The 26,572-nt window shown below is 38.1% G+C and overlaps 2 protein-coding genes across 2 annotated transcripts in view; both read left to right on the forward strand.

Annotated features, from left to right (window-relative positions):
• The window catches only part of LOC306989040 (uncharacterized protein), a gene marked incomplete at its 3' end in the record, with an annotated part of 978,518 nt that overhangs the window by 640,098 nt on the left and 311,848 nt on the right, over nt 1–26,572 (forward strand). The window lies entirely within an intron of this gene.
• Nucleotides 498–26,218, forward strand: LOC306989103 (large ribosomal subunit protein eL19). Its single transcript, XM_079594456.1, has 6 exons — nt 498–741; nt 11,863–11,969; nt 23,417–23,539; nt 23,654–23,774; nt 25,787–25,897; nt 26,038–26,218. The coding sequence occupies exons 1-6, from the start codon at nt 737–739 to the stop codon at nt 26,159–26,161; spliced, it is 591 nt and encodes a 196-aa protein (XP_079450582.1). The 5' UTR covers nt 498–736; the 3' UTR covers nt 26,162–26,218.

The following is a 26,572-nucleotide window of genomic DNA, read 5'->3' on the forward strand; positions in this document are numbered from 1 at the left end:
TCTTATTTAACGAGTCATTGTTGGCTCAGTCTGGTTGATGGGTTTGTGAGGAGAGAAAATAAATGTATTTAATGAACAAATCAAACATGTAAGGCTTTTGTACACATAACATTGAAACTAGAGTGTGTTGTGGTTGCTTTATCTGCCAGAGCTTCTAACACAGGCTTCTGGCTGCTTTATTTAAAATAAGCACCAGATGGCGCTGTTCTCGATACTCTCTAAGCTTTGAATCTTTTCCCGGAACAGTCAGTGATTCATGAGGCTTAATTTCCCCATCCCTACAATTTACCTATAGTTTCCTGCTATTGAATAAACTTTCCCTGGTTTTCACAGCACCTCTCTGATCTCCTAACCTTTATATACTGTCTATGGTTGAAAACTATGGGGTCGCTGTGTCCATTTTATATACTGTCTATCTGTCTATGCTCCTATGTGATGCAAAACGAGTTACGTCACGACGTCCGCTGTACTTTTTTGGGACGTACCATTTTAATTTCAAAGGGATCTGTTATTCCTACACACGTCTACCTTAATTAATAACAGTTTAGGCTTGCGCTATAATATTCAGATTAAATGTGAATGGAAGTATTGTGAAACATAATTTATTATTCCTTTGCACAATAATGTATCTTTAATGAAGTATGAACGCTGATGATTTGGGTGAAATACCCTTCCTTTATAATGGTATACTATAGCGCTCTCTGCGTTCGTTCTTTTCTCTCAGCCATCCACCACAATGAGGTAAGATTTCTAGGCTTACTGATGCAGGCATAACCAAAGCCCCCGAAAATATGATGTTATTCGCTGATGTTTTGACAAAATGGTCAAGTGAAGGCATTGTCTTATGGACTTCATCCTAAGTTCGTGGGTTCTGGCTTTGTAATGAGCTTTAAAAGCTTTAGGCCGCTGTTCGCTTAGTGTTCCACGTTGTCTCGTGCTCGGACCAAAATCAGACTAATATAATTTATTAACACAGCTGCCCTTTTAAAGTTAATAAATACATTTCTAAAGAAATATTGTGACTTTGCCTAAAATGGTAGGATTTGGTCCCGCTGTTATGAGCTAAAGTTATATGGTGCAAAAAAGGGAAAGTTACGTTACCTAACGTTAGTTAATACTGTGGTAAGCTATTTGAGTATAGTAATAATTTTACATGTAGAAGTAAAATGTTATTACTGGTACTGTTATAATATACATACGCGGGTAATTAACTGATGTTCGCATGTCAGTTAATTTACTTAAAACCCAACTGTTTACGTTTAGGTTACCAGAATGTTCGTATAGCTATAACGTTAACTTACCACAAAAACGTATTTTTAAGGCTTGATTTTGGTTGGCAAGAAAAGTTTTGGAAATACGGAAATGGAATGTTCTTTTTAGGTTTGCATTAAGTGGCCTTAAATTTCAGCAACTTTGTCCTAATGTTCCCAGAATCTTTGCCTAATAATCTCTTTGCACTAATATAATTGAACATGTTAACGTTATGCCAGTAATCATTCAGCACTCCGGCAACCATATTATATTAAATACAGTCTGTGCTTGCAAAGTTAACATGGCTGTGTAAGTTTATTTTTTGTTTAGTCATTTTGCTTCCACATTGCTTTAAAAGGTAAGATATATTACATGTCTTTTATTATAGACATACATTATAGCATAGAAATATAGCTATATTTTATAATAAATTTAACATAACCTTGTTTTAATAGTGCTTTATATATGGATCAGTGGCTGCCAGTGCTAAACATTTTTGGGGTGCGCAAACAAACTGAATTATGCAGAACTGAATGTAACGTTAGGCTAATGGTTAAATAACCATTTAACAGTGATAATAATGTATCATTAATGCTTAGCTAAAAATGGAAAATTCAGCATTTAAAGCATGAAATACAGGGTTGGGCAATAGACAATTCCAAAAAAAAAAAAATCAGATTTTTTGCCCTAAATGGTGATGTATGGATATAGTCACAGTTTTTTTCTATTTGAATTTAAACCCCCCCTGTATTTAATAAAAAAACAACAACAATATTTTATATCCTGATCAATATTGTCCTAGGCTATGGAAACAATCATAGTGAATCTTGCAGTCTATCCAAAAAAGGGGGTCAAATCATATTATATTCTAACATTGCAACATTACAATCTATTATAAAGAGTATATATTATATATTATAAAGAGTAATATCATCAGATGATATTACTGCGAGTCGAAGGGCTCCAGTGCTATTCCGCCATACAATATAGTAGCGTTGTCAAAAGTACCGACTTCGGTACCAAGTCGTTACTGAAATTAAAAAAATGTGACGCTTTGAGCGCTGTTGAGCGTAATCATAAACACCTCTGATTGGCCATTGTGTTCAGGAGCTCATCGGATATGTCTGTGATTGGCTACAATGATCAACGCACGGGAGCGTTTGAGAGCACACGGAAGTGTTTGAAAGTGTTTTGAAAGCAAAAGCAGGCGTCTATCAGCGGCAGTGGATCGATCCGCTGATAGACGCCTGCTTTCAAACGCTCCCGTGTGTATCTGTGTAATCGCTCGCTGAAGAGCGTTATTGATGTATATTTACAACATGTTTTTGAAGCGCTGATCATTGTAGCCAATCACAGACATATTTGATGAGCACGTGACAATGGCCGGCCATTCCGAGGTGTTAACGATTCCGCTCAACAGCGCTCAAAGCGTCACATTTTTTAAATTTCACTACCGACTTGGTACCGAAGTCGGTACTTTTGACAACACTACATTATAGTTATCATTTTTAACCCGCTTAGAAAAGCGCCACGTTTTATTTTGTCACCGTACTTGCTCGTGTAACTACTCGTGTAACCAGAGGTGTAGTGGTAAAAAAAAAAGAGGTGGGTAAACTATAAATTATGGTGGACCATGACCATAGACTGTAAAAAAATATGGACGTAGTGTCCGTGACGTCACCCGTAGGTTTCTGAAGAGCATTTTTGAAGCCTAAAGTGGGCGGAGCTGGCCGTCGCCATCTTGGCCTCGCGTCACCGCTCGTCACTCCCGGATAACAGAATATGGGCAAAGAGGCGGAGCTGAGGAGCCTGGCTATCTGAAACCACGCCCACCTAGCGCGACGTTATGGAGTTAGCAGGCTTGGGAGCTAATGCTATATGCTACTCACACTGCACAGGGGCTCGCGCTAAAGTGACATTGACAGTTGATGATTAAAATCTGAATGGCAATTAAAAGGTCCTGTTTTTGCCCTTCGAAATATTGTAATAGTTAAAAGACATAGCTACAAGTGAGACTGTGTATCGCGATTCTGTGCAGCTAAGTTATTCTGCTTGTTGAAAATGTATTATGCAGTAACTTTACAATATTAGGCTACTCTGAGAGTGTGTGTGACCGTGATTATGTGCATGTCAGTCACTCTTTATTACAGTCTATGGTCCGTCAGCGCGGCATCGCTTGTCAAGTTCGTAGAGAGCTTTATTATTCAGTCCATTTTAAATTCTGATTTTGGCCGCATCTCAATCTCAAATGGGTCAAAACATAGATATATTACCTGTGAAGTTCAAGTAACGTTAAATGCGCTAGAAATACGCGCTCATTCAAGGATGTGCATTTATTGCATGAACGGAGAAACACAGACACCTGCAGGATTTCATCTGACGGTACATAAGCATGTTATAATCTGTCCCAGAGCAACGGCACCGCAGAACGAGTGTAGCCTTATATCTATAGACGTTTTTAAATCTGAAAACTCCAAAAAGCAACGAAATTGTCAGACATCACATCCATTAGTGCATGTTCACCGAGGAGAACGACTGGAATACAGCGCTGGCTGTTCTCTCGAACGACACTCGACGAAAAACGGCGGAATCCAAAGCCGTGGGCGAGGTAATGGGTCACGGACTCACGGGTGTATTAAATTATATGAAATAATCCCGAATAAAAGCACAAACACGGCAGAGATGGCAAACTCAGCAGCTGGAATTTGCTGAAGTGAAGTGACTGCTAACCGGCTAGCATTTACATCAGCGGGAATCCACCTGTCACTCAAAAGTGGACACACCCTTAATTTTGCAGAACTTTAAATATTAATCAACTACACGGGCGAGTTATAAAAAAATGCACCCCCCTCACAGTTGTTATGAAGGGCAAAGTTAGCTTTATAGACCAAAGCCACAGAGAGAACCAGGCTGTAAACATGTTTTGTTCTGCTGTAAAGTTGGGCATTTTAACATGCGGGAGATACAGATTTGACTCCCTTCTGCAGCCAGCCTCAAGCGGCCAGTCGATGAATTGCCGTTTAATTCACTTCCGTGTTGGTTTCAAGAGAGAGACGGGGAGGTTGCCGCTTGACCATGACATGGTCACCCGGTAAGGTGGGCCACTGCCTACCGGTGTTTGTGATTCATGATTACGTTGCTATAGACTATCATTTGATGGTACTACCAAGGGTAACACTGGTTGTTCCCTCATCATCACAGGTCACACAATCACTATTCAATTCATACATTAATCTAAGTTCTTGTTAAAGAGACTGAAGAAGGAATAATATGGTTGAAATTAGGGATGGGATGATAAAATGTACTGACGGTTAGTATTATCGTTTAAAATTTAATTAGCATTCCGTGTTTGATTATCGCAATTTTAATAACTGTAAATCCTGTCCAGCCAGCAAAGTCTGACGCGGGTGCAGCACGCAATGTTGTTGTTTTTTTATTCGAGATGGAATGGCGGTGACCGTGCTCGGGAGATATTTCAGCCTTTTAAGGGGACCAAATCTGAGGAGTGGTCCACTGATCTATATAGAATGACTGGATAGCTCATGACATCATAAACAGTGAAGCCACCGCGCCGCCATATTGGGATTCCCTAGTGAGCTCAGGCTTTCTTATTGAATCAATAGGATTTTTTATGATTTGACTGAGAAAACATTGCCTATCGAGACACCGTTTTTAAATCTAAAGTCTCCCTGTACATTCTTACAACGCAGACATCCTAAGCATTTAAATGGGTATTTGTTTATAGTCGGAAATTTTTCCTGCTTAATAAAAATTGCTTTTAAAAGCTGGGGAGAGGAGCTTGGAGAGTGTCTAACAGCAGGTGGCAGTAATGAAAGTGTTTTATTTTGTGATTTGCCGTTTGAAAGGAAAATAAGAAGCTTACCTCCTCGTTAAAATACGCGTTTAAAATATAATATTTATTTTTTAAGTGTACAGGGTTCGTTATTCACTTATGGGACTTCCGTGTAGCTTAAGATCAGTGGTATAGGCCTAGCTAATTAAAACCCCAAAACGTTAACTAAAACGGCAATTTATTTGCAAAAGGAATAATTAAGTCGTCATAACAATGAATTATTTAGATAAGTGGACAGTGCGCTTATGAACGAGCGCGCGCGCTCTCACCGTCTTCAAACAACACGAGCCCAATGCTCTCTCCCTCGCGCATATCAATATAAGGAAGACCGATTGTGTTTTATAGTCAAGTCATCTTTATTTATATAGCGCTTTTTACAATACAGATTGTATCAAAGCAGCTTCACAGTGATAACATGAAAATAATACAAAAAACTATTTCATCATCGTCCACCTTTAAGGCAGATCTATAGGCTAATATTGTTGAATATTAAATGTCCCCAACTAAGCAAGCCAGAAGGTAAGGCAACAGCGGCAAGGAACCAAATAGATCAGTAGTTGGTTCAAATAAAGTGTTTGATTAGTTATCAAGTACATGTTCAGGAAAGGCATAGCCTAATACAAATTGTATGGGTAATGTAACGGTAAACGGACTGCACGAAGCTCTTTTGAAGCTGTCAAATGGTGTTGCTATTGGACACTTAATTGTGATTATTGCTGCTCTGAGGTTTCTTATAGGCTACTGTTAACTGTTTTAACGTTTTAGTTTTTTTGAAGAAGCTCTTGCCTCGAAGAAAACAATACGGGAATAGCGACAATTGTGCATATAAATAAGTACTTATAGGGCTTGTATTACAACCTGTCGGCAATTTTCTACATCCTTTTGTGAATGTCGTTTTACACTTGTATGCTGCACAGTGGGTCATCTTAAAAGTGCCGTCGGAGCTACCGATCTCTGTATAATGGCCGTCGGTGGCCTCTGCTGGTAGGGAATCGTAAGATGGCCGCTCGAACACTTCCGGTGGCTTCACTGCCTGGTGGCAGTTTAGAACGTCATGAGCTATCCAGTCATTATATAGATCAGTGGTATGGTCATATTTTGGCTTTTACAAAAGTCCTGAGGGAAACTTAATTGAGGATGGTCACCCTGTCTGCAGAACAAAAGTCGCTGCAACAGAAACACTTCAAATCTGCTGAGTCGTCTTGTGTGACCATCGCCCACTGTTGTATAGCGAACGCAAGGCAAGCTTTGACCTCAATACCAAAACTACGTCTGGGAAATAATTGGGCACAAAATGTTGTACAGCATACAAAACAATCGTCCAGACAAGATCACAACAATATTATCAAACTCTGTAAACAATAAATCAACTCTGATTTAATTTTTAATACAATCAAAAACGGAGACGCAAGACAGCAAGTTGTATTTGAATGAAACGAGAGAGCGCGTCCGTTGTGAATGTGATTCATGGATGTGCGCTGTGTTATAATGCGTTGCTATTGACGACGGTCATTATAATGAAGGAAATGCAACAGAATAGAATCTTGCTTAAAAAAGTGCTTGTTTTATTTGTTGTTTGTTTGTTGATTTTCAAATATCAAACTTGTTGAAATGTTTTCAGTGTGAGCATCAGTTCTGTTTGAACACTTTCATCTCGTTTTAACAAAACCGTGATATTGATAATCACGATAATTTTGGTCACTATAATCATGATATGAAATTTTCATACCGTCCTATCCCTAGTTGAAATCTATAAAGTTTACTAAATGACAAAACGGAGAGAACAAAATGAAACCGGTTGTTGTATTCAGCGCCGCCGCTCCCACCATGCGTAGGGGCAGGGCACCAAGAGCTGAGGGGGCACCAAAAAAATAGCCTAATGAAAAATCTATAATTATAATTTGAATGGAAACGTGGCTACTGACAGTAATGTAGCGCAAAATGAAAAACTTCGTCTTAGGTTTAACAACCTATGAAACTATTAAAGGTAGGGTAGGTAGGATTTATATAAAAACTTTTTACCAAATTTGATTAAACTTTCTATATATATCAATGCATAATTAAAATGTAAGTACTCTGATAAAAAGAGTATAAAAATCGAGTGACTCTAGACCGTTTAATCTTCATTAAACACAGCTCATTATTTCCATTCGGGACGAATCACAGGATTGGCTTGCGCGACTGTCACTCGACGTCGCCATGACTACCGCCGTTATTACTGGCTCTGCCCACGTGCGCGCAGTCGCGCACCCGTTTTTAGGTGGGAGTGAATGGAATTAATGAGCTGTGTTTAATGAAGATTAAACGGTCTAGAGTCACTCGATTTTTATACTCTTTTTATCAGAGTACTTACATTTTAATTATGCATTGGTATATAAAGACAGTTTAAACAAATTTGAATAAAAGTTTTTTTTAGACAATTCTGACCTACCCTACCTTTAATGAACAATATGACACTAAAACGACATAAGCTTAATTTAAAATGGGTTAGGAACTATTTCGAGGTGGATAAACGCACTTTGGAGGTGGATTTAACGAGAATTTTGGGAGGTGCGCAAACGGCGTTTACGTGCGTTTAGCCTCCACTACATCCCTGCGTTAAACTGTATTTAAATAGGGAAAACGTGGAGGTGTTTGGTCGCTTCTAACTTCATCTCTGTTTGGTCCTAATGAATGAACTGGGCTAAGTGCTATCAAAGTTTCGCGGCGCGCCAAAGCGATTAAGTGCACGCACTGAGACGAGAGAGGTATGCATCAACTCGTCTTAGTTAAGGGAATAACATAGTTTAATATGAAAAAAAAAACGGTGGAGTATCCCTTTAATCAAATATGTTACTAGGGCTGTCACTTTTGTGAAAAAATCATTTTCGATTTTCGAGACATAAGTGTTCATTGAATCGATTGTAAAATCGATTTTCCATGTCTAAAGACGTTTCCATTTTCAACGCCAAATATAAAATCCACGGACAACTAACAGGCATTAGGACGAACGTAAAGAGGGCGCTTGAGCAGAAACAATATTTCTGATGATTTATTGGCATGAAATTTCGTGTACAATTACAAACAGGAGTGTAACATTCTCGAAAAGCAGAGTGGACTGCCATAACATCAATGTAAAACGTTACTGCAGGCTTTAACATGGCTGTTTTCACGATTAGAAATGTCAAACAAATTTCACCTATGTAGCCTGTAGCCCGAGTCTGTAAGCTATCTGTAGCATATGCTTGCAATTTTCTAAATACTGGCGACACATTATGCAGAAGTAGGCTATAATTTGCTGTTATGTGTGTTTATCAGAACCTGCAGTTGCTGTGTGATGCGCGTTCGCTGCGGGCGTATCGTGACGAGCTGGACGCGCTCTGAGAGAAAGCGCCTTTCAGACAGGGCACGGCATTCGCGGCGCTATGAGACCCATTCATTTCAATGGCTTGCGAGACATTCTGTTTTGTGAAAGCAGCTCTTTTGTTTTTACCTCCAAAACACACCAACAATTGGTCAGATCTATGCCATTGGACTGTGCGGTTCAATGGCTGAGCCATTCAATAGGCTACATATAGCGCGAGACGTTTTGTTGCTGGGTCGACCAAGCGGTACGCACGCCGCGGTCAAAGTTCAATCGCGAAAATCGCGTTGTATCTGAAGCGCAACGCTGAACCCAGCGGCCTTCTGCGTCCTGAAAGCTGTTAAAATGGATTCCCTATTTTCATTTTCGAAACTTGTGTTGGTTGGTCCGATCGATTGTGCAATCGATTTTCGAACAAAAAGTGACAGCCCTATATGTTACCCTTCCCTTCCCTCTCGAAACGACTTCACTTCCGGTCTTGTGCTATGGCGCGAGGGCGTGGCAAACCCCCTCAAGCCGTTAGTCTGCTAAAAGTTGTTTGTAAATTCCGGTTCATGCCAACTTTAAAAAATTTGTTAAATTCACTAAACTTAAAATGAAAATAAATAAACAAACAAACACTAAACTGATATCATAAAAATACACGTGTAGGTTTAAAATTCTATAGCACATTTATGTTTACCAACAACAACAAATATTTTAGCAAAATATATTTATAATTTAGTGTTAATGTATATTTTAGTCAGAATTATTGCGCTCCTATTCTATTGTGCTCCGTCTGTTCGGTGCGCATGCAAGCGGCAGCGCTCGTTCACAGAAGTTTAGCCTGCAAAAGGCTTGTCCACTCCTGACAGCAAAATGGAAATATTTGCTTGACTTTCTAACATTTACATATTATGTCCGTGAAATGTAAGTTATGCACTGAGGAAGTTATTGGATATCACTTCAGCTTAAAGATTATTAATAGAGGAATATTTTTTTCCACCAATCGCTGCACCAATCGCTGCATAAGGTTACGTATGATGGCGAAAGCATGTTAGTGCGAGTCCTCCCGGAACCCATAGTGAATGCATTGCCTTGCCTGCAGGTCGAAAAAAAATAATCTTTGTATGGAAGTCTATGGGAACACTGGGGGCGATTCTCGGCCAGAGTGAAATCACCCATAAAGAGGCGGTACTCCACAGAGTGAGACTTGACACTGGACTCTGCTCTTCTTTTTTATATTTAGAATGATTTTTTTAAATTATATATATATATATTTTTAAACTGTCATCATTATCATTATAATGGTATGAAAATCATTATCATTATAGTTATTATAGTGAGAGCATGGGTATGCTGTACACATCGTCATGTTTTGTGGTGAGTGTTTCCGTTTACTGAGCTCTAAAGCAAATTAATACGTATGCCAGAAATACGACGGGACAGGCTCGACTTTCAGCATTAGCCTTGATAGAAAAGACTCATTGTTGGAACTGAAACACACAGATAACCCCTGTACAACAGAGTAATTTAAGTATTTTTGAGAAAAAAGAAAGTAGGATGGATTTCGTGTAAAAAAAAAAATCAAAACAAAGTTTTGGTAATTAATGCTTTTTTTGCCCCCGTTTTTTCCGTGGTGAATATGATTTTTTTCTTTCTTAATTTTTCTTGTAAATGTATTATCAAATGTTTTTTTTTTTTTTTTCAAACTATTATATACTATACTATTGTAACATCTGACAAGGGACTATTGTAACCCTTGAATGTTAAGACAAGCGAGGCTCCGTTTTTTAATCTTATAATCGGAATGCAAGATAACGGTACACTAACACACCAGCCTTACTGGCTCGCTCGCTTCTCTCTGCCCAGCCTTTTTCAAACTCACTGCATTTAACCCTATAACTGCCGGTGCAAAATAAAAACAGCAATTTCACAACAATTATAGAGAGTCCGTGTGCTGCTACACTATTAAAAGTTATTAATTCAGGTAGGACACCACTGAAGGCATAGGTGTGAAATGCACGGCCCGCCACTGCTTGGTGTGTGAATGGGCCTTTGGCAAGGAAAAGCGAAAGGTATTCAGGATTGCGATTTGTCAGAATAATGGCTTAATAATATTTCTGAAGAGTTCCCCCTCACTACAGTACATCACAAGTTCAAAAGAGACCATTGAGGGGAATCTCCACCCAAAATACTCATCCTGATAACGTCATTTATGTTGACAAATAAAAAGTATTCATAAATATAGCTGCAAGAAGTACATTTTTGGGCAGAGCAAGTCAGAAACAAAGTGACGAGCTAAGCAAGCATGACAGGGAGCATCAGAACTGTAGAATAAAATGCTTATTATTTTTCAACATCTGCTTCTGCCGTCATTTACTCATGAATATTATTAAAACTAGTTTAATAATACAGACTAATACTAAAAACATTGCAATTATGGAAACAACTGCAATATTATCTCCCTTTTTTTTAATATCATTCAGCGTAACGGACATTTTTATGTAAAAATGAAAGAATATACTTTTTCTGACCTGTATTAATTAAAATGTATAAAAGAATATGTGATCATACTAAATTTGAATATATTTTAAATGATTTTCACTTATAAAAACTTCTGACAAATTGGTAAAAACTAGTGGTTTGAAGGATATTAGGAAGTATAAGATTTAAAAATTAGAATTGATTAGTATATCGGGCCGCACTCTAATCCTTAAATGGTCTTTTAATGTCACCAAATGATTCTTGGTTTAAATAGCCTACGCCTTATAAGATTTTGTGATACACAAATACTTACACTGAATGACGTTTTAGTGGGTCTTTTGTAAATCATGGTAAAAAATGTATGATAGTAATTATTTTTTGTTTAGAGAAATATTAAATTAAACAGGACATGTGTATATATATATATATATATATAGTGTGCGCGCTTGTTCAGGAAGTAAAGTAAATAGCACATTCCAACTCTTGATATCAATTTATCGAGGAAATATATTGCGATAGTTAACGTTTTATTGACCGTTTGCAATGACCTGCCCAATTGAGTTACTGTTGCCATCTCTGACAAGCCATGCCGCTCTCACGCCACATCATGTTCTCACGCAGTGAAAAATACATAGCGGAGCAAAGAGGACAACGTGCTGACAGACAGGACAAAGCAAGTTACTTTTGATGTGAAACAGTCGCAACTTTCAAATTTGGTCAATTTGTTTTTAGAGAAATTTAAACGATAAATACTGTTATGTGGCCCTTTAATTTGTTGTTAAACAATTCTATACATCTGCTTAAAATTAGTTGATTTTTAATAATTGATGCTGTCATTCCTCTTTATTTGAGATATTTAGTATTGTCATGCACTTTCTGTGTTTATTAGGCTACCTCTCAAAATAAAAGATCATGACATGAGTTTGAATTTTATTATTTCATCTTTCAGCATGCTCAGACTGCAGAAGCGCTTGGCATCCAGTGTCTTGCGCTGTGGCAAGAAGAAGGTCTGGCTGGACCCCAATGAAACCAATGAGATTGCAAATGCCAATTCCCGTAAGATTTTTATTTTATTTATTTCTTATGTCACAAATGCATCAAGAAACCTTTACCATTGCTTATAACAAGCCAATAAAATTAATTGTCACATGCCCTCATGTTTAAAGCATCATGACTTATTTTTCTGGGGAACACAAAAGATGTTTAAATCAGAACATTCATGCTAAAAATGCAATATAATGTTCAACACGAATAAAAGGCATAAGTAAACATTTATCAGGATGTTATAAATGTCACAATTAATTAAATTAAATTACATACAAATGTTTATAAGGTAATTTGTGACATTTTCCAAAGTGAAACGGTGTAAACAATTGTCCTTAATTTCTCTTTTCCATCTTTACGAATGTCACTCCAGGTTTGTACGTGGTGGGCTGAAGTTATTATAATTTTTTTTAGTTTGTTATTTTTAGTCCAGTGATCCTGTTCTTTGTTCTGCTTGTGAGCGGGTGAAAGAGGCGATGAAGTTGTAGGCGTTACTATGTAGGGTTAGGAACCAAGAATCGGTTCTTATCCAGATCCTTTTGTGTTTTTGAAAAATACCGGAATCGTGCGAAATTCCTAAGTTCCAGTTCCGAAAACGGTTCTGGTGTGATATATGGGCGAAGCTTATCCTTTAATAGCGACGTCTCACCTCATATTAAAATTGTAATGAATGCACTGAAAAGCCCATGTGCTACTCAAATAAGTTTTTTTGCATCAGATATCAACACACAGAGAGAGAGAGAATAAGACCGTAGAGCTGCACGATTAATCTTTAAAAGATCTTGATCCAAACATCCACACGATCTTATTCCTTAATGACAGAAACTTCACACCGGAACATTCAAATCTGTTTGCGTTGTCATTGACCCAGAGAGAGCAGTTGTCAATATGAAACCGCTTTACTTTCACAGTCTTTTCAACCACACAGTATCAATAATTTTGTGTTTACAAATATTCAAATGATCACAGAAGTACTGAGATAAAAGTAGAGCTGGTCAAAGATTAATCGCATCCAAAATAAAAGTTTGTGTTCACATAATATATTTGTGTGTACTGTATATATAAATACACACATATGCATGTATATATTTAAGAAATATTTGCATATACACTGTATATTTATACATGCATTATATTATACATATTTTATATATATATATATATATATATAATAACACATTTTTCTTAAATATATTCATGCATGTCTGTGTATTTATATATACAAAATAATTATACACAGTACACACACACACACACACTTAAATTATGTAAACACAAACTTTTTATTTTGGCTATTTATTTTTATTTAAAGGGCTTATGTCTGCTATTGTAATGTTATCAACTAATTTAGACACAAGAACTGGGTGCCGGTGCGGTGAGATGTACTTGCTCGGCCAGATTCGGCTTGGAAGTCATGCATCTTCGGATGCGGAGCCGCGCGCGCTGTTAAAAAAAAAAGGCGTGCACTGCACACCGCCACGCGAAATGGGGCCTTGCGCACCCAACGCGCATGACTGCCCACACCGCAATGACGACATTTTTGCCGCGCGCACCTTTGCGCTCGTGTGTCCGCACATAAGAGATGCTGTATTTTCAGTTTTATAGCTGATTGTCTTATTTTGTTTACATCTTACTTTACACACTTCAGGGCAGGCTGTCGCAGCTAGCTCAGGGGAGAGACTGTATAGGTGGTACAAACTGAGACATGCACAATAAAAATAATTGCCTTCTACATTTTTGTTTTGCTTTTCCTTCCATTGTACCGAACTCATACCGAACCGTGATGTCTGAACCGAGGTATGAACCGAACCGTGACTTCAGTGTACCGTTCCACCCCTATTTCAAATATTTATTTATTTTAATTTTTATGATTATAACTGTCAACTAATGAAAATCCCAAATTCAGTATCTCAGAAATTTAGAATATTACTTAAGACCAATAAAAAAAAAAAGTATTTTTAGAAATGCTGGCCAACTGAAAAGTATGAACATGAAAAGTATGAGCATGTACAGCACTCAGTACTTAGTTGGGGCTCCTTTTGCCTGAATTACTGCAGCAATGCGGCGTGGCATGGAGTCGATCAGTCTGTGGCACTGCTCAGGTGTTATGAGAACCCAGGTTGCTCTGATAGTGGCCTTCAGCTCTTCTGCATTGTTGGGTCTGGCGTATCACATCTTCCTCTTCACGACATTCAATAGATTTTCTATAGGGTCAGGTGAGTTTGCTGGCCAATTAAGAACAGGGATACCATGGTCCTTAAACCAGGACCTCAGAAAACACAGTGGACGACCAACACCAGCAGATGACATGGTATCCCAAACCATCACTGACTGTGAAAACTTTACACTGGACTTCAAGCAACGTGGATTCTTTGCCTCTCCTCTCTTCCTCCAGACTCTAGGACCTTGATTTCCAAATGAGATGCAACATTTGCTCTCATCAGAAAAGGACTTTGGTCCACTGTGCTTTATTAAATCCAGAGTCAACACAGCTGTCTACCAGGACATTTTCAGAGCAGTTCATGCTTCCTTCATTTTCCAGCAGGATTTGTTCCTGCCCACACTGCCAAAATAATCAAAACCTGGTTCAATGACCATGGTATTACTGTGTGATTTCTAATGTAATATTCTAATTTTCTGGGATTTTGTTTTCGTGGGTTTCATAAGCTGTAAGCCATAATCATCAAAATTATAACAAATAAAGGCTTGAAATATCTCACTTTGCATGCAATGAGTCTATATAATATATTAGTTTCACCTGTTAAGTTGAATTCTTGAAATAAATCAACTGTTTGATGATATTCTAATTATATGACCAGCACCTGTAGAGTCGGCGAGAGAATTGAACCCTGAGGCACCCCCATGGAGACTGCCAGAGGACTGGAGAGTAGGCCCTCTGACTTAACACGTTGAAACCTGTCAGAGAAATAATTTGTGAACCAAGTAAGGCAATCATTTGAGAAACCCAGGTTCTTTAATCTATCAATTAGAATGTTGTGATTGACAGTTAAAGGCCTTGGCCAGGTCAATAAAGACTGCTGCGCAATAGTGTCTTTGATCAATAGCAGTTATGATGTCATTTATGACTTTAAGTCATAACCATAACTTTAAGTTCTGTTTGAAAAAGCTAGCCTTAGCATTCCTGACCGCCTGTGTATCGATTTCTGGCTTCCTTGAAGAGTTGCCAGTCTCTGGGTTTGTTCGACACTAATGCCAAGGGCTGTATCTACTTTTAGTTCTGAGCTTTTTGTAAGGGGCATGCTTATTTAGAACAGCTAGAAAGGCATTTTTAAAGAATGACCAGGCATCCTCAAATGAAGGGATAAGGTCGATATTCTTCCAGGGTACCTGGGCTAGATCAGATAGAAAGGCCTGTTCGCATAAATGTTTTAGAGAGCGTTTGTTAATGATAAGAGGAGGCCTTTTGATTGCAGACCCGTTACGGACACATGCAATTATGCAGTGCTCGCTGATGTCTTGGCTAAAGACACCTGAGATGTATTTAGTGGGCATATTAGTTAGGGCAATATATATGAGGGTGCCCTTATTTGCAGATTTTAGGTTGTATCTAGTGGGTTCGTTAACGATTTGCGTGAGATTGAGAGCATCAAGTTTGGTAAGCAAATTGGATGAAGCATTAAGCATGTCCCAGTTTAAGTCTCCCAACAGTAAAAACTCAGAAGATAAATGGGGAGCAATCAGTTCACATAGGTTGTCTATGGCACAACTGGGCGCAGAGGGGGGTCTATAACAGGTGGCTACAGTCAGGGACTTGTTTCTAGAAAGGTGGATTTGCAAAATTAAGAGCTCAAACTGTTTCAGCAGGGACCTAGATAAAATGACAGAGCATTGTAGAGCCTCTCTGCAATCGAGAATGACTCGAAATATTATAGTCCGGGATTGAAACTTCTGAATTTTTAGTGGATTTCCTGAGCCAGGACTCAGACACTGCTAAGATATCAGGGTTGGTTGAGGGTGCAAGGGCTTTTTTTAAGCATGCAGCAAATGTTATAATAATAGTAGGCTATTAATCGGTTCAGTTGTTTTTTCTTAGTGACATATTTAAAGGTAAAGGCTCATCATAACTCAAAAGGTAGGTATTGTTTGAGAAAAAAATATTACATTTGGGAGTTAGGCCGGTGGCTCGAGTGTTAATGAATGTCACTGTGCCAGTCGAGTCCCTGGAGCTCAGAATGATAAGAGGAGGAGTGATGACAGTGGGAGACGAGAGAAGACCAGTCCTGGGACATTTAATTAGCATTTTGTCTATGATTGGGTGTCAGTCGGCTATTAATCACCTGCTGTTTATTTTCGTTTTGTTTTTTAAACTTCCGTTCTCTGGTTCCACATTCTTCCCTGCGCCTTGCCCTTGAACTTTGTTACATTTATATTTAAAAGCATTTTAAGTAGCACATTAAAATAAAATGCTTAAAAACAATAATACATTAAAGAGGTAAGGCCTAATCTTTCCTCAGATCCCATGCGTTTTCTTTGTGTCACGGAGAGCACAGAAATGACTGCTCAAAAGACAAACAAGGTGCGGGAGTGTTTTGAATTCGAAATAAAACTGAAAAGTTTTATGTAAGCTGTCCCATGTTAAACTGGTATAATTACACTAGAGCCATGTGTAATTCAGCACTGCCGAAGCTAGCCAAATCAAGCAAATTCCCATTAATAATAATAATAAGTTTATTTTATATAGCGCCTTTCTCAAACCCAAGGTCGCTTTACGTAGTTGGAAGGCAAGGAAACACAACAACAAACAACCAAAACAATACTACAAAGACAGGTTATCTGGATGAAGCTATGAGTTTGGTGTGGAGAAATGTTCAGTAAACAAAAAGGTCTTAAGATGTGCTTTAAAGACGGGAAGAGAAGGACAGTCACGAAGAGGTTGTGGGAGGCGGTTCCAGAGTTTGGGGCCCAAGGCACTGAAGGACCTGCCACCCAGGGTGGAAAGTCTGAAGCGGGGGATACTCAAGAGATTTTGGTCAGAGGATCTGAGTGAGCGGTAAGGGGTCAGGAGGTCGCGGATGTAGGGGGGAGCAAGGTTGTGGAGGGCTTTGAAGGTGAGTAGTAGGACTTTGTATTTGATCCGGGATGAAACTGGTAGCCAGTGGAGTTGGTGGAGAATGGGGGTGATGTGTGCTGATCGTCTGGTGTGGGTGAGGAGCCTGGCAGCCGAGTTTTGAATATATTGTAGCCATTGCGTAGCCTATTCACTTAAACTATGAAAAAATAAGTGAGCTTCAGAATGATAAGACACAACATATGTAAGCTGTGCTAAGTGAGCTGGTCGATAGGTTTAAGTCACAGTTCAGCTCACGTAGCAAGGCGTTCGTGGCTCGACTGGTGTAGTCTGTTTTCCAAAGATGGCTCCTTGCCTGTATACGCGACGTTCTCAATGCTTCGGTTTGCATGTAGGGACCCTCATTATGCTACCGTGTTAGTGTGAGGCTATTTTGAGCCTCGTTAGTGGTATTAACTAGCGATTTCTTTTTACTTATATTCGATGCACCATATACTAGCGTTATAAGCGAATCTGTTTTTAGAGATAAAACTCATTCGATTATCATGAAAACGCATCCCAGAGAACGATCGACTCTGTAACCATGTGTTAATTACCCCTAGGTTCATTTTTCGCCGGAATTGTCCTTTAAGGGCAGGTGCTTCATAGCTATTTGCCATCCCTATATATATTTTGTTTGTTTAAAAATCTTATAAATATATGAGGTGGCAAGGTGGGCCTTTTACCCCACACACAGGGTCAAAGGCACACCAGCATGGGGCAAAAGGCACAAAGTATTGATACAAATACTTAAGATAAAATGTTTAATACTTGTTAAAAATAATTTTTGGCTTATTTTGAATAAATATATATTTTTTTTTTTCAATAAATGTACTGTCATTTAAAATGTTCATTTAAAAAATACAGAAATAAAATAATTTTAACACAAACCATCAAATGATTAGCCATATAAATGTTACAATGTGGTGAGCAGACAAGAAGACCAAGGAGATTCAAAAACAAAACGGGCTTTATTAATAATCCAAAAAATCTGAATGAACATGCTGGAGAATAACACAAACCACATAATGCATAAACGAGAACTGACCAAGAACCACTGAAACACAACGCTATATAAACGGGTAGAACAAAGGAAAGTAAACTAGACATATGTGAAACTATGTAACTACAGAAACAAACAAGGACATAATCATTAACCAATGAAAACAAAACTAAAACGGCCAGCAGTGTTGGGCAGTAACGCGTTAGAAGTAACGCGTTACTGTAATCCCATTACTTTTTTCAAGTAACGAGTAAAGTAAGGGATTACAATTGCAAAAACAGTAATCAGATTACTGTTACTTTCCCGTAAGGAGGCAGCGTTACTGCGTTACTGTGATTTTGTTTCGTTAGATAGACTGTCTCGTGAGTCGTGGCTTAATTTGAGCCGGAACACGCCCGACGTTGGATACGGAACCTTTTTATTGGATCCGGCACCTCCTATGTCACTATGGAAAATTAATCGCCTAAATAAAATAAAACAATACTATTTGTGTAGCCTAGTGTTCAATGTTGTTATCGATAGAGCTGCGCGAATGGGGTATTATTTATTTAATCCGCAACCGCATCACAAAACTCATCATCCGTAAATGCTGATGCGAGCCGCGAGAAAGCCCTTGTCTGTTCTAGAAAGGATGCAGCAAAGATATTTAATGCTAATGTATCATGAGACATAGGCCTACGCTGAGTTTCATTCATTTATGAGGTGTGCGCTCTAGTTAACAATGAAAGTGAAAGTGAACGCGGCGCCCCGGCTCCTCCATGTCACGGTTATTGTCTGCTATATTTGCCTTGTATTTGTTAAATACATGCAAATGGTTGATGAAACATTTATTAAAATAAGATACAAAAATAATTGAATTTATACAAAACGAAATTAACTTTAAAGAAAGGCTTTTAACAATGCAATGCAAGTGAACGCGGCGCGCTACCGCCTCAATGCACGGTTATTATATTGTCTGCTATATTTGCTTTTTATTTATTAAATACATGCAATTGGTTGATGCAATATTTATTAAAATTAAGATACAATTTATACAAAACGAAATTCACTTTAAAGAAAGGCTTTCTACAAAGGAAAACTCCATGAAATGGTAAAAACATGTCTGACGATTTACAAAAACAAAACGAATCTGCTCTTTAATGTTAAAAGACGTAACTGTTAATAATTTGGAATACAGTCATGAGAGACTTTAATTTTAATTAGTTTATTGCTGTATTTTATTTGAATCTAATCGAATAGAGGATTTTACAAAAAAATATTTGCATTTTATATGCTGGAATATGCAGAAATATAAGTTGACAGAAGTAGGACTTTGTGTATTTCGTTAAAATATGGTGGACTCTGCAGAAATTGGTTAAATGTTCAACATTTTTCTTCAAGTCTGAGACTGTTGCATTTAATTAAATTTTTGGTTGATGCAATGTGCATAAAGTTAAAATATTGAAACTAATAAAACAAGTTTTAAAAAAGAGAATGTTTAATTTGATTCAATTTTAGATGATGGAATATGCAGAAAGAATATAATTAGGCTGAAAGGTCTGCTTTGTATTCAGGTCGTGCATCATGTTTTTGAAGTAAAGTAACTAGTAAAGTAACTAGTAAAGTAACTAATTACTTTTGAAAATAAGTAATCAGTAAAGTAACTGGATTACTTTCTTGGAGAAGTAATCAGTAATCAGTAACTAATTACTATTTCCAAGTAACTTGACCAACACTGACGGCCAGTAAAGGAAACAGAACCAAATGTAAAAATAAGGGTCCACATAACAGAACATTACCTTACAACAGGGATAGGCAACTCCGGTCCTGGAGGGCCACTGTCCTGCAGAGTTTAGCTCCAACCCTATTTAAACACACCTGAACAAGGCAATCAATGTTTTCAGGATTACTAGATAGATAGAGGCAGGTGAGTTGTTATCAGGGCTGAAGCTAAACTCTGCAGGACAGTGGCCCTCCAGGATCTAAGTTGCCTATCCCTGCCTTACAAATAAGTAAAATTTATTTATATAGCACTTTTCACAGATAAACATCACAAAGTGCTTCACAGTAAAAATGTAATACAAAAACAATTTAAATACATTCCCCAAAATACAAACAACAAACACAACAAACAACCATAACAACCCCTCGACTAACCAAAAGCCTGCTTGAAGAGCACAGTCTTCAGTTGTTTTTTAAAAGAATCAGCTGAGTTTGCGCAATGTAAAACAAGAGGCAAAGCATTCCACAGCCTGGGAGCAACTGCCTGGAATGACTGGTCCCCTCTAGTTTTAAAATGAGTACGGGGAGCAACTAATAACATCTAATCTAAAGACCTAAGACTCCGGATGGGAGTGTGAAGCTGTATCAGGTCAGTGATGTAGGTAGGGACTTGGCCATGCAAGGCTCTAAAGGTAAGAACCAGGATTTTAAAATGAATTCTATACTGGACTGGTAGCCAGTGAAGTGATGCTAAAACAGGTGTGATGTGGTCTCTTTTCTTAACGTGGGTTAAGAGCCTTGCAGCAGAGTTCTGGACAGCCTGGAGACGTTGAAGCTCCTTCTTACTCAAACACGTAAAAAGACTGTTACAATAGTCCAAACGGGAGGAGATGAACGCATGAATAATCATCTCTAACTCACTTTTAGTCACAGATGATCTTAATTTGGAAATGTTCCTCAGTTGGAAAAAGCAGTTTCTAACTAACTGTTTCGAATGAAGCTCCAAGGACATAGCTGACTCAAAAACAACACCTAAGCTCCTGAGGCTCGGTTGGACAGACGGGCCTAAGTCACCAATATATTGTATTATCTTTGGGATTTTACTTTTAGGGTCGATGATTAGTGTTTCTGTTTTGTCTGAATTGAGAAGCAAGTTCTCACATAACCACTTTTTAATACTAGTTAGACAGTTAATTAAAGAAGACAATTTAAACAACTCGGTTTCCTTAAAGGAGCAATACAGTTGAATATCATCCGCATACATGTGGTAAGATATGTCGCTGAACTGACTAATAACCTGACCGAGAGGAAATATATACAAAGGGGAACAAGATAGGACCCAGGACAGATCCCTGAGGTACCCCACATGACAACTCTGCAGTTTCAGACATGATCTGATTCATATTAACACTAAAGCTTCTACTAGACAGGTAGGATGTAAACCATTTTAAAACTGATCCCGACATACCAACCAGATCACGAAGTCTATTAATCATAATATTATGATCAATTGTGTCAAAAGCTGATTAGAGGTCCAATAAGACCAACACTGTATATTTTTTAGAGTCAGCTGACATCATAATATCACGTGAAACTTTAAGTAACGCCGTTTCTGTGGAATGTTTTTTGCGAAAACCAGACTGGAATTGGTCAAATAACTCCTGTTTTTCCAGGAAAAGGGTGAGTTTTTCAGTTACAACTTTTTCTAGAATTTTTGACATGAAAGGAAGCTTCGAAATTGGTCTATAATTTTTTGGTTGTAGCGGATCCAGATTAGTTTTTTTTAATAGAGGCTTAACAACGGCATGTTTAAAAAAAGCCGGAACAACACCATTTAAGAGTGAAGAATTAAGCATCTCAACAATACAAGGGCCAATGTAGTCAAAAACAAATAGCACAGTAGGGACAACATCCATAGGACAAAATGACGATTTCATAGAATGGAACAGAGTGGTAATGTCATGTAACGTCACAGGTGTAAAAGTGGACCAACAATGGGGAGGAGACAAGTCACAGGCAAAGGTCTGAGCCAATGGTGGTACAATGTTAGCCCTAGCATCTCTGATCTTATTAACAAAAAACTGGAGGAATTCATTACAGTCAGATCTAGATAACACCGTTGTTTGAGAGCTAGTTGGAGAAACTATTGTATTAATGGTGTCAAATAAGATTTTGGGATTGTGTTTATTCGAGGAAATAAGTTGAGGAAAAAAAGCACATTCTCGCCTTTTTCAACATCTCATTCAAGGTGACCATTAGATCTTTAAGATGGAGCCTGTGAACCTCAAGTTTAGAAGATTTCCAAAGATGCTCCACTTTTCTACAATTTCTCCTAAAACTAAAGATTGCCTCATCAATCCATGGACAGTTTTTTTTTTGTGGGAGACAGCGCTCAATTTAATTGGTGCAACTTGATCTAGAATCGATAGATTCTACAATATGCTCTTTGGGCTATATCTATAACCGTTTTGATCCTTGAATCTGACTGGTGCTCGATGGGGTCTTTTGCTGTTGTAGCCCATATGCTTCAAATGTGCGTATGTGCATACGTGCGTGCCATCTGCGTTTTCGCGGGTTTGCGTTTTTGAGGTTTGCGCAGAGAAAACGGATAATTGTTTGCACCTTCAAACCTATTTCAGGGAGTGCGTTCTCGAGACACCAGGTACTTTTTGTGCGGATGGGCGGCCGGAGCGCGTTAAGGGTTTTCTGTTAGAACGGTGTCGTGTTAGCGGCCCCTAAGTTAATGACTAATGATCTTCCCAACTTCACTGTTACGCTAATTTCTATTATCACTGTAAAAAGCTGCTTTGAAACAATCCATACTGTTAAAAGCGCTATCTAAATGAAGGTGACTTGACTTCAAGATTCGACTTGTGTGTTCATGTATGCTCTTCAGTGTACCTGTAATGTGTGGTTATTTGAGTTACTGTTGCCTTTCTATCAACTGGCCATTCCCTTCGGACCTTTGGCATCAACAAGGCATTTTTCGCCCACAGAACTGCCTTTTCACTTGATATTTTCTATTTTTCAGACCATTCTCTATAAACCTACAGATGGTTTTGTGAGAAAATCCCAGTCGTTCAGAAGTTTCTGAAATGCTCAGAACAGCCTGTCTTTCACCAACAATGACACAAAGTCCATTAAATCCCCTTTCTTCCCCATTCTGATGCTCAGTTTGAACTTCAGAAGATTGTCATGAGCATGTGAACGTGGTCAAATGCATTGAGATGCTGTGTCATGTGATTGGCCGATTAGATATTTGCGTTAACCAGCAATCGAACAGGTTGTGTACCTAATGAAGTGTCTGGCGGTGAGAGTATAATGTATTGTATATGAAAGTGTGAAAAGATTTAGATAAAACAAGTCTTTACGTAAACCCAGTTTCATGTCTTAAGTAAACATAAACAGTTGGGAGAAAATAGAATGTGTATGAGTATATTGGATCTGTTCATTTGGTCTTAAAGTGACAGCAACCTAATAATAGCTGCCATCTGTCATTAATCCTAATCTAATGTGAGACATAAGAAATTAAGAAATTAGATAAATATTTTTTATTTATTTAACACAAATTCTGTTATTACTCCGGAGTACATTAAAGGCGAGGTGTTAAGCATTCCAAACATTGCTCAGTACATTAGCTAAAGAATCGGTGTGCATTATTTAACCATATTGATTCTTGTTTGTTAGGCCAGCAAATTCGTAAGTTGGTAAAGGATGGTCTGATCATAAAGAAGCCTGTAACTGTTCACTCTCGTGCCCGATGCCGCAAGAACACGCTGGCACGTCGTAAGGGCCGGCACATGGGTATCGGTAAGTTATATGTTAATGTTTCTATGTATTTTTGTTTCTTTGTTTTAAAATCAAAATCAAGATGTCTTTTTGATTTTCAGTGGTTGATTGGCTTGTTTCAATCTTAAATCTCAGGTAAGAGGAAGGGTACAGCTAATGCCCGAATGCCAGAGAAGCTTTGCTGGATGCGTCGCATGAGAATTCTACGTCGTCTCTTGCGTCGTTACAGGGAGTCCAAGAAGATTGACAGGCACATGTAAGTCATATATTTGCTGTCTTTATGCTTTAAGGTTCTTGCACACTTGAGTCTGAAATTTTCATATGTGTTTTTTCATATTCGTCATTCGGTGGCTCTGAATTGTCAAAACACAGAGAATCAAACCTCAAAAAAAAGTTTCGTAGGCAGTGATTGATACAATGTGAGGTTGTATATATTTAACGTGTGAAAATTTCGGACTCATAATTAGGGATGCACCTATATCAGTATCGGGTCCGATACTGTTTGTGTAGGGGAGAGCCGGGACGATTGAAACGCGGGACGGATGAAACATTGCGATTTTCTTGAAAACCACTCACGTCATGTACGTCATATTTCTTCAGCACGTATAACACGCAATGCCTACCAGACCCGCGAAAACATTTCTTCTTTACGTCATGCCGTTTTGGATTTAAAGCCGGAAAGCTGTTTTTGAGTGCAGTAAGTGAATTCGTTCGTGCGGTACTTTTTTTTGACTGACAAGTTGTATTTATTGTTTCATGTGCCATTGTAATGATAATATGGCAGGTGTATTAGTACTGTAACACACCCTTAAGTGTGCAATATCAAAGTTTTTTAGTTTAAGGGAAAAACAGGTTTAACTGTCGGGATGCGCTGTCGGGACGGATGAAACAGCGCCTCCTGCCAGTTAAATCTGGTCATAGGAAAACCGCTGTGAAGGTTATTCAACTAGTAAACACTCGATATGACTCAAGGAAGAAGTATAAGATAATTAATTGTAAACGGATTTGTCTGTCTTCGTCAAAATAGCCTATTAGAAAGATTACACAAAATGCGCATAGGCTTATCGCCTATGTTTAATGGGTGATAGAACAAAATGGTTAAAATTAGCCTTTAAATTAAAATAAATGACAAAATATGTTTGTAACAATATGTACACGAGTTACTTGTCAGGTGTTGTTCATAAAAACAAGCATTAGATAAATAGTTTCCGTTTAAACTGTTATGTTTCATCCGTCCCACCCCTGTGTTGCAACCGTCCCGCTCAGGCGGGACGATTGAAACAAAGCACAACTACCGATCAAAGTCCATTTTTACTTAAATCATTCTATATTTGTACTGAATAACACATGATACTAAGAGAACACATATGTGAGTTGTTGATCACACACACACAAAAAATATATCTGTAACCTTATCGTAGAAAATGACGTTTATCTGAAAAGTGTTTCAACTGTCCCGCCTCTCCCCTACTCATTACACTGCTCCATATCAACAACCAATATCACGCAGTGTGTACAGTGCTTGTGACAAAGAAATACCGACAACAGATCAAGCAGAGAGCAGAATGGATATATCAGAAAAGGATGTCTATGAAATAAATGTATCGTAGTATGTTAAACAAAAAATCTATATGGTTTAATATGAACAATTATCATACAGTATTATACGTGTTTGGTATCATTTGAAACTGTGTTAATTTTGGATTTAGTTATTTAGCCATTTTGGATTTAGTCTTCATCTTCAGACGAAAATGCTTATGGGTCACATTTTAGTCATTTTGTCTTTCATAGTTTGTCTAGTTTTAGTTGACAAAGTCATTGCATTTTTTTGTGAAGTTTTAGTCATTACTTTTAGTCAAACTGCAGTTACTGACATTAATTGTGGTAGCTATTTTATATGTAGTCTTTATTAAAAATGTAATTTATAATTTTTCTCTCTTCTCTCAATTAAGCTTATGAGAAATTTGAATCAAGGTAACAGGCTGTATTGACATTGCACTCTTTAGCAGTGGCACTTGTGCAATTCTACATATCCCTTTTCCTTATAAACATTGAATCAACAAATATTCATATTCTTTTGCTTTCTCTACCTTATATATGTTAAAATTAGGAATGCAGTGAAAATACAGGTATCGGCGAGTACCAAAAATGAAAGTATTGGTATCGGCCTTGTTCCGAAATAAGTTGTATCAGTGTATCCCTACTTTAAATACTTAAAATATCAGCTGACATCAGCCTTTCTGTTGTCTTCATCTTTTTCTTGTTCAGGTACCACAGCTTGTACCTCAGAGCTAAGGGAAATGTGTTCAAGAACAAGCGCATCCTCATGGAGCACATCCACAAACTGAAGGCTGATAAGGCTCGCAAGAAGCTGCTGTCGTAAGTAAAACTGCTCTGGCAGCAATTGAACGTTGTTGTTGTTTTCACTGCTCTAGAATGAAGTGAATAGTATTTGAATACTAATAAATTAAATATAAGTCAGTAATGTGACGATGGGCTGTATTTTTTCGCCCTAATAGTGACCAGGCGGAGGCTCGTCGCACTAGGACAAGGGAGGCCCGTAAGCGCCGTGAAGAGCGCCTGCAGGCCAAGAAAGAGGAGATCATTAAGACTCTGTCAAAAGAGGAGGAGACTAAAAAATGAACATTCATGTAATGTCAAACCCTTTTTCAGTTGTAATAAATGGCTACAAATCTCAAACCTGACTTTGTACTATTTATGGATCCAAGCAGTGAAGGTTCTCACAAAATTGTGTATCTTTATGCAAATTGTTTGTGGATAAAAAGGCGTAATACCCTTATTACTAATTATTATTTAGAAATTATTAAACATTTATAAAATGGCTGACCATTTTAAAATTGCAGAGAGATTAGGCAGTGTGTCAAATGTTTTGAGAATCAGCCACAGGGTGGTGCTATAATAAAAGTAATCAACCATCTTGCCTACACCAGCGCAATTGCCAGGAATACTAGTTTTGGCCATGCTAAACCTCTCACCACTACAGTGCCTCTCACAACCACAGTGTGGTATCGTAAAGGTCAACAAAGTAGATCA

The sequence above is a fragment of the Phoxinus phoxinus genome (genome assembly GCF_949152265.1).
Source record: "Phoxinus phoxinus genome assembly, chromosome: 21".
Taxonomy (NCBI): Eukaryota; Metazoa; Chordata; class Actinopteri; order Cypriniformes; family Leuciscidae; genus Phoxinus; species Phoxinus phoxinus.